This window comes from Neopsephotus bourkii, unplaced genomic scaffold (genome assembly GCF_033783945.1).
Source record: "Neopsephotus bourkii isolate Nb327-2 ecotype Australia unplaced genomic scaffold, CSIRO-AGI_Nbou_v1 NB_1765, whole genome shotgun sequence".
Taxonomy (NCBI): domain Eukaryota; kingdom Metazoa; phylum Chordata; class Aves; order Psittaciformes; family Psittacidae; genus Neopsephotus; species Neopsephotus bourkii.
The window spans coordinates 3367584-3380446 of record NW_026902239.1 but is presented as its reverse complement, the minus strand read 5'-3'; the positions used below and the strand labels follow the sequence as shown (position 1 = coordinate 3380446).

The 12863-nt window shown below is 37.7% G+C and overlaps 1 protein-coding gene across 15 annotated transcripts in view; it reads right to left on the bottom strand.

The window, feature by feature from the left end:
• The window catches only part of REPS1 (RALBP1 associated Eps domain containing 1), a 499053-nt gene that overhangs the window by 475009 nt on the left and 11181 nt on the right, over positions 1–12863 (bottom strand). For 14 of the 15 annotated variants that reach the window (XR_009729212.1, XM_061378180.1, XM_061378178.1 and 11 more), the window contains 2 exons: positions 7824–7947; positions 3340–3536 (listed from right to left, as the gene is read on the bottom strand). Coding sequence is in view for 13 of the 15 variants with exons in the window: in XM_061378180.1 (XP_061234164.1) it covers positions 3340–3536; positions 7824–7947 (321 nt within the window). In the remaining 2 variants the exon portion in view is untranslated. Of the gene's footprint in view, positions 1–3339; positions 3537–7823; positions 7948–12863 lie in introns of those variants that run through there. The other variant, XM_061378193.1, reaches the window with a different exon arrangement.

Genomic DNA, 12863 nt, shown 5'->3' with positions numbered 1-12863 from the left:
AAAAAAAATAATTATTTTCTCCCAGCGTTTTATCTCAGTGGGACACATGGTCACCATGTCACCTGCTAAGTGAAGGCATGTTTCAATATTTGGCTTGACTCCTAGAATCAGTTCTGCAGCTTCCATGACACCTGGGCATGACTTCAGTCATCTTCTATTAACACTAACAGTATTAAAAAGACAAACTTCTGGCCAGTGCCATATTTACATAGTACATAGCCATTATGAACTAAAAATGCTTCCACAGAAATGGACAGAGACAGAAAAAAGAACTTAGCCCATGCTTTTAAAGATGACCTCATTTATAGCTAGCTACTCCTTGGAAACGCAACCTGATTGACATTTACCAACAAACTGCCTCCAAATGAAGCTCGTTGAGGGGAGCTGCCAAAATAATGCACTGATGAAGAAATAGTATTAGCCAAGATATTTCAGTAGACAATACTCTAAGCACAATTCTTTTACATAAATAATTTGTTATTATAAGATACTAACATATGCATGACATCTCACTAACACAGAAGTTGCACACAAATGAAAGCAGTTTTAAAAGACAAAGGTTGAGGAATCTTATGATTTCATACAAACAATATTTCAGCCAGAGTATTTTATGAAATCAATGTATTCTGAAGTGCCAGAAATATTATCAAAGCCAGTAAACAGCTTAAGAAAAGCAAAAGAAAAACCAAACACAAATTCACTAATGGAATATCTAAGAGGCTACTTGACATATCCAAGCTTAATTTTGACACTTGAACTCCTGCAAAAAGAACAGCTATCCCTAGGAAAATGACATGCAGTAATTTACTTCTTAGACTTTTGCTCTGCTCATTCTCAACACGGAGAGAGGTGGCATATAATGAGAATTCACTGTCTTAACCTCTTTCTAGATTTTATAAATTTCAGTGATATCTCTGGGTAAAGACAAATGGATCAGCAATTTATACAAACACAAGTATAAAAGCTGTATCCACCTTTTGGAAAATAACCCAATTAGCGGTATCTATGTGGTTAAACAAAAAACCTGGATTCAGGCCCTCTCTCAGCTTGTTTGTAGCACAGTGTCCAAATCTATAAATATTAGACTGGATGGTTTCACTATACAGCTAGAAATGAAGAAATGCAGAAAGCCACAGAAAATGACGCTTACAATCGGGTGCAAAATCAGACAGTACGTCCCTGATGTTCTAGACCATGAATATAACTTAAAACTGCTAGACCCAGTGCTGTGCTGTCCATTATGTTTGCTCCAAGTCTGTTTTCTGGGCCAGATATCTCAAAGAACTTAACAGAGTACTTTTTTTTCTGATGATCCTATAGAGACATGTGTGAAAGAGACACCACGCTGCTTCTGTGAGACAAGATGGAGAAATGAAATTTGGATGCTTATATATTTTTGTGAATATGTGTCTTCTTTATCCAGAAACTGAAGACTTCAAACACCACAGGCGTTTTGGGGGATTTTTTGGGTTTTGTTTTTTTTTCTTTAAAGTTACACCAATTTGATGCAGGTTCCTGTATCAAATTGTAGCTGTTCACTAAACAAGCTCAGCACCATGAGGGAAGCATACAAAACATTATTTCAACCACAGTAAAAACCCATCAACAGATCAAGAAGATCTGCACTTGTTGATTCTTACTGAAGCACTTGGGAGGTCTCTCAAACACACCTACCCAAAACCAGATGACAAGCTACTTTCAGAAATACTGCCAGCCCTCCTTTTGTTATAGGCCCCATCTCCAGTTGCTGAGAAAGGAAGTAGCAGCCAAACACTAATTATGGATTGCCTCTGCTAATTTGGTTTTTCTTTATATTGGACCAGTGTTGGGCTATTCTCAAAGAGATTAATAAACACCTATGAGCTATTCCTTGAGTCCCAAAGAGATTAAGGTATGCTTGCAAGTTTCTCAATTACTTACAAAATAAGCTCAAAAGACAGTATACCATGGGGAAGAAAAGTCATTCAGTTACGCCCACAGACACATACAGTAAGCAATATTTATTATTTGTATTCAGTGTTCTAGCTTGTAGAAAAGACAATAAGAAAAGATTTACCCACAGAGAGAGTGTAAAGACTATAAACCCCAAGGAATTATGAGGAGGCACAGAGCTATAAGCCTTCAGTTTTCATTTACTCAGCTGAAGATGAAAGAACCAGGGAGCAAAAGGAAATCAGTCTTCTCATCACTAGAACACAGTATAAAGCTATGTGAAAACTTGTCTGTTATTTCTGATTCTCATTGTCTCTACTTAAATGTTAAATTAAATATTCCAGCTGCTCCAGCCAATGACCTGGATTCATTTGGAGCTCGGCTCAGATGCCTCTATACAAATGCCCATAGCATGGGGAACAAACGAAGAATTAGAAATGCCTGCACGTCTACGGGGATATGATACAATAGGCATCGCAGAAACATGGTGGGATGGCTCCTATGACTAGAGAGTTGGAATGGAAGGTTACAGACTCTTTAGAAAAGACAGGCCTGGCAGGCATGGAGGAGGAGTTGCCCTTTATGTTAGGGATAGGCTGGAGAGCATGTAACTCTGTCTGGGGACTGGTGAGCAGTTAACAGACAGTTTGTTGGTCAGGGTTAAAGGGAAAATAGCTATGGGAGACATTATTGTGGGGATCTGTTACAGACCACCTGATCAAGAGGAATTCTTTCCTGTTAGGGTGGTGAGACACTGGAATAGGTTGCCCAGGGAGGTTGTGAATGCTCCATCCCTGGCAGTGTTCAAGACCAGGTTGGATGAGGCCTTGGGTGATACGGTTTAGTGTGAGGTGTCCCTTCTCATGGCAGAGGGGTTGGAACTTGATGATCTTAAGGTCCTTTCCACCCCTAACTAGTCTATGATTCTATGAAATAGCTGAACAACAAAACGCACAGCAAAGTAACTGTGAGGGTTTTTTTTTAAATCTCTGAAGTATTTCAGATTTAAAAGTACTGGAGCATGTTGAAGGACTAGAAAACCAGTCTTCAAAGGCATTCAGTACTGCTGTTGCAAACACCAGGAAGCCCATCTGATCTAATAAACAAGAAATTGATATCTTAATGATTACAAATTGATATTTGCTATATCTTAGATATTATTTTTCTCTTCTGTCTCAATTCTGTCCATTGCCACCAGTACTTTAATTGTAGATTATAAGACTTCACGAAAAAAAATGTCTCCTACATGGAAGTATTTCAGAAACATGTGGTCTTCACATGTAATATATATCAGTGTGATTTAAGAAACTACTTTGAAAGCAACAAAGCTTAGAAGCCCTATCAAATTTACACCTATACAGCAAAGTAGTGATTAAGAGTCCTATTTAATCGTTTAAGTTAACTTACCTGTTGATCAGTTGATGTACGTTGCTGAACTGCATCATGGCTCACAGAGCCTTTTTTGACTTGTATCCTGCCAGGTGGAGGAGGAATCACGCCTGAATATGAAGCTGAGTTATCAGCATCTGAAGGATACAAGGCTGCATGCCTTGATTCTTGCTCATTCTTTGTCATAACAAATCTGGGAAGAGGGAGGTCCTTTACTGTTAAAAAAAAAAAAAAAAGAAAAAGAGCAGGACATTTACTATGCAGAAGTATGATGCTTGAAAATAAAAATGCAGTTCTGTTTTGTAGTTAAAATTTCGTACATGCCTCGACTACGTAAAACACTGAAACTGCTGCTATACCTGTACCAACATCTGCCAGCTGGAAAAAAAACAAATATTCCTTCTGTGTTATGTTCCATGATTCTGCTACTCAAGTTCTGGTGTTTGGTATACAGAGGACTTCACATAGCTCTGTAAGTGTAGCAATACAACTCTGCATTAAATGCAGTAGTAATCAAATAATCTGCATTTAGCTCATTTTTTCTTAGTTTTGCCAACATTTAATTATTGAAGTGTTATTTTCAAGATTTATCTACCATTTCTAGCACATACATAAAATTAGAGAGTCTTCATACAGCAAACCAAATGCTAAAATACTGCAGTATATTCAACATCTTTTAGTGATCTGATGCCAGGTTTATATTCACAACAGATACCATCTTATTGCAACTACTGCAACTTTGCTCTGTGCTGCTTAAACGTATTAGTGTACATTTTTCTACAATAGAAGCTAAATTAGTTTTTTTTACTGTGATACTCTGTCACAAACACCTATAAAGCAAATTTTCTAAAAAATTTTAGAAGGTCCTTAGCTTTATGTACCATAGTTCAGAGTAGCTTAATATAAAAATGAGTCTACATAAGTCTTCAATTTTTCACTTTAAGATTCCTATGATTTCTATGAATCCCAGGCACAATTTTCTTACTGGTCCACCATGAATAAAAAACAAACAGAAAATTTGCTGCACAGCTTACTTGGAAATTATTTTTCCAACACGAAACAAATTGACAAGCATGGCTCAAGTTTTATTTCTCCTGCTGACTGCTTACATCGATTACTTCTGGTATTCAAAATGAGTCAAATAAAAAAATACCAACTCTATTCAGATTTGAGATGAAATTGCATCCAGTTTATTACATCAAAATTAAACATTAAACCGATTTGTACTTGAAGAGTGTAATTTGAATTCATAGCATTCAACAACTACGCATCCATAAACATCTTTATGTACGCAGCATTAAAGAACAACGCTCCAGTAAGAACATAAATTCTTCATTTAAGCCTCTGTCACTAAGCACAATTCAACATGCTAAACAGGGAAGAAGCATGCACCACAGCCTCTTCACTATGTTTGTGGCTACCCATTGTGTGGAAACACTGTTAAAGCAATTCCTGATGCCTTCCTCATTCCTAGATGCCAATTTTCACATCAGCATTGTACCCCGCATTACACTAGGGAAGTTATTTGCTTAGCTAAACAGTGAACTACAGCCAGACAAACAAGGAAAAATTCATTGCATACAAAAGTGAAAATCTGTATGCTCACAAAACAGGGGATAAATCAGACACTAGAACACCCAACTGGCAGTCTATGCAACTCCATGCAAATCTATGCAACCAGTTGTTCTAACACAAGGCTTTGGTGTAAGTTATCTAGCACTAATTCACAAAATAATACAGAAGGCTCAGAAGGAACACAAATTACTGTACAGTCTTCTTTAAAAACAAGACTAGATAAGGACAAAACTAGACAGACAGGTTTGTCTTGCTGTACTAAGTTTCTTCATCACCAATAGAAATTTGCTATTTTTACCTCTACTGTGTTTTCCCTGTACAGCAGAAAAACCTCATTTTCAACACCACAACATCTGTTACCATTCAGAAATCCCTCAATTATAAATGCAACAGAATGATTGATACTGTTATGAACAGAATACTGATACTGAATAAATTAGAAAGTTATCTGCACTTTTTATGCTCACATCCTTGTTAATTTCCTCCACCAAAAACTGCACTCCATACTTAGAAAACAGACATTAATTTCTCAGCTTCCTGGAAGGAAAATTTTCTGGGACCACAAAGGAACAACAGATTTAGAGGCTTGTAGCAGAATAATTAAACTAGTATTTCTGCTACACTGCACATCTGAGTAATCAAAAAAGTACTTAGTTAACCAAGAATCAATTGGATGACACTTGTGTTGGATGGACTTAGTACTCAAAATCTGACTGCAGTCTGCACTCAGCAACTCACATTCCTGTCTACTGAAGAGACACATGGTGAACCAAAGAGCAAGAGAAAGAATAGAAGGGGAGAGAAAATACCAAGATGACAGAGGGAATAAGAGCAAAAAACAAATAATGGAATAAAGCATGCACAGAATGCAGATTTAAAAAACAGATGTCCCAAAATATAAGCTTTAACTAATTGTAACTGGTTTACTTTGAAAAAAAAGAAAGAATGTACAGTTTCGCTTGGTATGCCTCTAACAGTTCCTCTTCCAGACTTTGTGGAGATGGACTGTGGGCAGAATCCAGCTGGCCAGCCTGCTGAGCCAGTTTTCAAAGGAAGGTAACACAAGCTCAGAATCATTTTACAACTCTTCAGGCTGCTCTATTTTAGCTATTTAGTAGCTGCCACAACACGTGAATCATCCTAGAAGCAGGAACTTCATAGACAGGACTGGAACCACTGCAACCAAGGCAACAGACAACCAAAGCTAAAAACAGTTAGGGCAAAAATAAATGTTCTGACAATTGTACTTGATGTATTTAGTAGGCTTGGAACCAGTTACAGAAAATTATTCCTAGAAGTCCAGAAACCATTACCACTATTTCTAGTTTTACTGTGAATCAAGAAAACATATTAAATCATAAAAGTTCCAATGGCTGCTAATTTTACAGCAACATATTTTATAGTTTAGAATTAATTCCTTCCTTCAAGTTTCTTCTGATTTTTTTTTTTTTTTTGGTAAATACAAAAGTTCCTTCCAGTTAAGGTATCTTGCATTAAAATAAACCATATAAACACTCTGGAAAAAGCTACATACACAGATTTTAGTCTTTGCCATCTCCAATGGGCATTTGATGAGAAATCCCACACTTGTTATATAAAGTCCCAATTCTATCAGATATTAAAGAGTTGAAGGACCCTTTCCAACTTTCTGATTCTAGGGCGTTCTGCTACAACTTGCTGAAAATGATGGAATACTCAACAGGAAACAGGTTCATAAACACAGGGTGGGTTATGAATGGAAAGGAACTTGAATACTAGCAAAACATTGACCGAAACCATGTACTTCTCAAAAAAACCACAAAACCACTCACAAAAGCAGCACATACTGTGTGTACAATCCTCAAATAAACATAACTATAAAAATATACATGATTATTCTCTTCTTTTTTTATAGTTTTGTCAAATACTTCAGCCCTATTGGATTGTTTTTAACAATCCTTAACTACTGTTTAATTTAGATGCTTTAGACAAAAAACTCCTAAGCTTTCTTTTAATTACTACCATATATCAATTCTATCATAACATGTTTTCTACAGACATAAAATCTACGAGGGAAGTCACCTCAATGCAAAGCTGTGCTCCTAAGGTATTTTTCAGCTCCGAGTCATGTACTATGCTGCAAAAAGCTACAGTGGCTTAAAACTCAGTACTTCATCTTCCCAAGTCTCTTTTCATCTTACAGAGCAGTACTGACATGGATCTGCTTATGTCACTCTGAAGGCTACAGTAGAGCCTCATCTCAAAGCTCTTTCTGCTGTTCTGAACCATCTTCCTAAAGCCTTCCTCCTGTTCCTATTGCACTACCCCAACCACAGCTGACCTTTGAAAAGCAGGATAACAGGTGTTTTGGCTGATAACAGACTTCAAAGATCTCTTACAGGTCAGGTTTTTCAATAGGAAAAAGAAAAAAAAAAACCCAACCTTAAACCACCAGTCTTCATATCTGTGCTAAGAAAGGAGAAAACTGTCAAACCAAGAGCGAAGGAATATGACTTCAAAAAAACAACCTTTCATTTGTTGCAATCAAGGCTTCATAAATTTAGCAACTACAAAAGCCTGCAAATGCCACAACATTCTTTTCCTTGCAATTCACATTAGTCCCATTAGTACTTTATTCAGAAGACATAGCACACAAGTTCTAACATTAGTAATCTATGGAATGAACTTTTATCTACATAATGGTCAGTAGTAGTTGCTCACTTACCCCATGATGAACAATACTTTTACTGAATAAGAGTAAGGTATTTCACATCATTTTTCGCACAGTAAGAATACACTCCCTCAGTCTCTCCACAGTATCTTTTTAAGTCATAAATGTGTATAAAAAGATATACCCCACTAGTTTACAAGGTAAATTTACAAGGTCTGTGAGCCAAGTATAATAATTTTGCTCAGCAACTACATTTCCCCTCAGTCCTGTGATTTACCTGTATTTAAGCTTTCCACTCTTAGAGGGAGACCAGACTGGGCCACAGCAACCAGTTTCAAAGCAATGTAAAATTGACTTCTTCCAAAATAGCCAAGTCTTGTTGCACCACACTGCTCCATGATCTGAAATAAAACACAGTTACTTGTACAAAGAAACTTAAAACACGAAGTGCTTTACAGAGGTGATTTCATACACTGAAGACCAGCATGCCCTGGATTAAATGTTGTAATAACAGCTTCCTAGTATTTCAGTAACAACTTCACATGCAATCTTTAAATATGTGACATGAGTCAGAGTATGCAATTCCTCACAGCCAGAAGTACCAATGCTAAAACTTAGGGTTTTCCCAATTATCCACCTTTTTTTTTTTTCACCTAGGCTTTAGATGCTCTGCAGAGTTGATGTGTGACAGAAAGAGAATAACTGGAGTCATGTTCCTTAAAAAATAAAACCCAAACAACAGAACCAAATCACCCAAGCAACAAGAACCCCAAAACACCAAGAACACAAAACCAACATCCCTTGTCTCTATTTGCTAGTTAGTTAGTAATTAGCTAGGCAACAGCAGCTATACTGCCTGTCTTCAGCAACTGCAACAACAAAGGAACAGCACTCAACATTTTTAGTATTATGTCGTCAGATGCGATTGAAAAACACAAAATGAAGACTTCTAAATAACTCTCAGACAAAATTGAACAGTGTGTTAGTGACCAAGTCAGAGAAATGGTCTGCCTCCAAATTTCTCCCAAATATTTCAATAATGAGGCTGGAATTTATGACAAGTTAAAAAAGCTAGACAATTGTGAATGATACCTTCTAGCCATTTCTGATGTAGGCTTGGTATAGCTCAACTTCAAGCTTATAAAACAAACCTATAAATAATTCATAAAACCAGAAAAAAGTATCCATGTATACATGCATGGAATTAATCACTGGAGAATGCAGAACTTCAGGTTCTCCAAACAATGCCATAGGTGCTGTTTCATTTAAAAAATGCAACAACGCAGCGGTGGTGTACTATTCCTCTTTTCTTCCCTGGTGTTCTAGATAATGAAAAGGTGATTCAGTCTTTCGTTGCAAGTTGTGAAAAATTCTGGTCCATGCAGAGAGCAGCTATGTATTCTAACATACTGCCTGCGCATCCCTCTATACTACAGACCTGCAAACTTGCTGAGGGTGCATTCTTCCATGTGCCAGATCACCAATAAGATATTAAGCACGACACATCCTACACCATACTCTCCAACTGAAATGATTGTCTTTTTACCTACCCAGCAGTCTGATTGAGACTGTAATGTTCCAAATAGGACACAACGATGCTCTTGGACAATCATGGTGAAAGCCTTGTTGAAGTCAAGGAAGACGACATCACTGCTTTTCTCTCTTCAACCACAGTTCAACTCTTTCCAGCGCAAGTACCCTCGGTAAATCCATGCTTGCTAACCCTTATTACTGTTTTGCCCGTTATATGCCTAGAAATGGCTTCCAAGCACTTGTTCCACAATTTGTCAGGGACCAAAGTGCAGCTGACCAGCCTGCAGTTCCCCAGATCAACTTTCCTGCCGTTCTGGAAGACAGCTGCAGCATGTCTTTCTCCAGTCACTGAGTTCCACCCCTGATCTCCACAACTATTCAAAGAGAAAGCTGGCTTGCAATGACACTAGCTAGCTTTCTCTGCCCTCAGAAACATCCCATCTAATCCCACGAACTTGATATTCCTCAAGAGAGCCATAATTTTCTTGTAGTACTACTAGTTTCTCTCCTCCTTCAACCCATCTCTAGGCACAAAGGCCCATGAGACCTTGTCTGTGAAGATCAAAGCAGAGAGGGCACTGAGAATACGTTCATGGACACTAATTTCTCTCTCTACCCTTCCCACCAGAGCTCAGTCATAAGTTCCCTGTTTGACAAAGCTCTTGATACATCTGATTTTCCTAACTACTGGGATGTACTGTTACTGGGTTTAGAGAAAGCTTTCCTGAAAGACTTCCCAGCTTTCAAAGGACGCAGTTCTGAAGGGCAGAAGAGCCCTGCTTGCAGACACATTCCAACTGAAAAAACCAGCTACATGTTGAAGTAGCAGCAACTGAACCACATGATCCACGAGAAGTTACGTCTGTATGCTTCAGCACTGCTGAAACAGGAAATAGGCTTCAGTAACTCCATACAATCAAACAGATGGTTTATTAACTATAGCTGAGCTAGATATGGCTCAACAAAAAGCTGCTTGCATGTTTCTGTACCATGCACCAGGACACTAGGACCCCATGAACATAAACTGCTGTATAAGCTATCACAGGAAGGTGTGGGAAGTTGACAAACACTTAGTTCTACAGAAATCCCAAGAGGATCAGCCGATCTAGTGCTACATGGAGCTCAAACCCTGCAGGACAGAAGCTAGCTGAGTTAAATCATTTGGCTATGTGTGCATTATACTTCCCACAGTGTCCTACAGCACCTGTCTTATTTGTATTTTCTGAGTACAGTATTTCTGTAGCATGATATCTGGACAGAAGTCAGGGGATAACAGAGCATTTTCTAATGTTCACTAACTAAAAGAAAATAATTCAGTATAGTTGAATACACTGTGCTAGTTTCAACAGGTTAGTTGCACTACAAAAAGTGCCATGAAGAAAGAAGTGACAGTGTAAATTGACAGGTGACAATTCAAATAGTCAAAAACTTTGAGGCATCAACATCTAAAACAAACTGCCTGTACCCTTTCTAATGCCAAAAATAATAATGCTAAGTTTAACTAACTTACAGAACTAAAGCAGTGAAGATTCAAGAGACACCTAGCAATGTAAACCGGTGCAACAGGAAGAACAATTCATTTTTTAAAACACTGTATCCTGGAAGATTAATGAACGTCCACGTACTTGTCTACACCCAACACAGAAAAAGCCTGTGGATCCAGCAACCTAGCACTGACAGATGAATAACTGGTCAGACTCTGGGAAAGTTTCTTATGAAAATGAGAAATGACATAGGTATTTATAACCTACGGAATCATTAGGCAGTAATGGCTTTGGGTAATTTCAAAGCCAGTGCTAGACCAGAAATTATCTCTTTTAGAGCTAGTCAGTATTGCCAGATTGACAACAACTTCAGTTAAAAACTGAATCAACAATTAAGCTAGCATGGCAGATAAGCATTAGAAAGGAAAGACAAGCATGGATTCAAACCAAATAGATGTAAATGTAGAAAATACACCAGATGTAAGTATCAAGAAAAAAAAGGTAATAATACAAAAAAAGCCCACTAACCAACAAAAAATAATGTCCCTCTGCTACTGAACAAGTAGCTGTCAGATCCACCCACAGACAGCTAAAGGAGTCCTCTATTTCCAACACAGAATATAACCCAATCAGAAACATGAGTGCAGGTTGAGCAAAATTATTAAATGCAAACAGCTTGTGGAGACTCCCCTGCTGACTGACAGCATGCTTGAGCATACTCAAACCAGTATCTACCTATAATCTCCTTGAAGGAGGATTTAAACATTCAACAGGTAGTCAGCTATACTGATGGGGGAGGGGAGGAGAAGAGATTAAAAAAAAAAAAAAAAAGAAAGTCAAGGGATTGCTTCACTAAGATTTCTGTTTAGAGCTTTCATCTCCTTAGAAAGAGAGAGCATAAGGAATTTCCTTAAACTTTTCAAGCAATGCAGAGCTACCTTCCAAACAAAGTGCTCCATAACTGTTTTCATCTCCTTAGATATAAGGATCCTGATACCACATTACTGCAATTAACTGGACTAAGGCCAACAATTCTGTGAAGCTCCAGAACTGCTAAAAGCTGTTGATAAAAAAACCCAAACAAACAAAACCCAATAGCCCCCCCCCATTCAACTCCCCTCTCCAAAAAACACACTCCAAAACACAAGTTAAACAAACCTCAGTGCAGTAAATTATGAAATTGCAGTCATCATACTGCAAAGAAGTAACAGCATCACCACCAATACCAGGAGTTGGCACAGATCAGACACGCACAGGGAGCAGTATGTTGATGACAGGCACCATTTCAAGAACATGCCTTTTAGAACTCTTACAGATTTCAAATAAGAGGTCCTTAAACTTGGAAAGGTCTGTGCACCAAAAAAACTTTGACTTGAGAACACTTAAAAATTCCAGGTGAAGTGGAACAAATCACATCTCTATCAAGTGTTGCAAAATGCCCTCTCCAGAACTGAGAAAGTTTCTCTGGGAGAGTGCTCCAGAACATCACAGTGCCCCTGCCCCCAGGTTTTTCCACAAGGCAAATCAAGTCCATTATCTGCAAATATTATTCATGCAAAAGTACAACAGTATTTAAGCAGGGATGACTTCAATGGTAAAACAATAAATAAAGCAACATGCACACTACCTACCTAGTAAAGATAAAAAGATAATAAAAAAATAAACCATGCACCAGAGGTGCAAAACAAGTTTTCACATCACTTTTACAGTACTTGACACAAACTGAAGTTAACCCAGAACATGAGCATACTTGTGCTTTAGTACTCAGTACATGATCTGAGTTTTATTGTGCATACTGACAACAACCTTCTAATGAAAACCAAGAAATGCATTGAAAAAGGTAACGTTTCACTTCAGATAAAAAAAAGGCTAAAAAATTTAAAATAACCATCTGCATTCAGTTTTAGGCTATTTAATAAAATTGTAACCAACTATAAATTGATTTTGATTCACAGTTTAAACCTAAACACACTATCATGTCAACAACATTATTCTGCATCCCATATGCAGCAATTCATTGATGAGAATTCTAAAGCTCTTCGCAAACTTAAGCATTAAAAAGATATGACAGGATGTTTTCCAAATAGAGTTTATTAGAATACAATCTCAAAGTGGGTACTAGAATACACTCTCCGACAAAGGCACTCTCCTGAAGTCATGTAAGCCCACCCAGCTGAGACATAAAACAAATTAACCATGTCTGTACGGTTTAATGTAATCTGGGGGTATATAAGGGAATTTGAAAAAAATACTTCCCAAATCATTCCTACTGTAGCAGAAAAAAAATCCCTGACCATTAC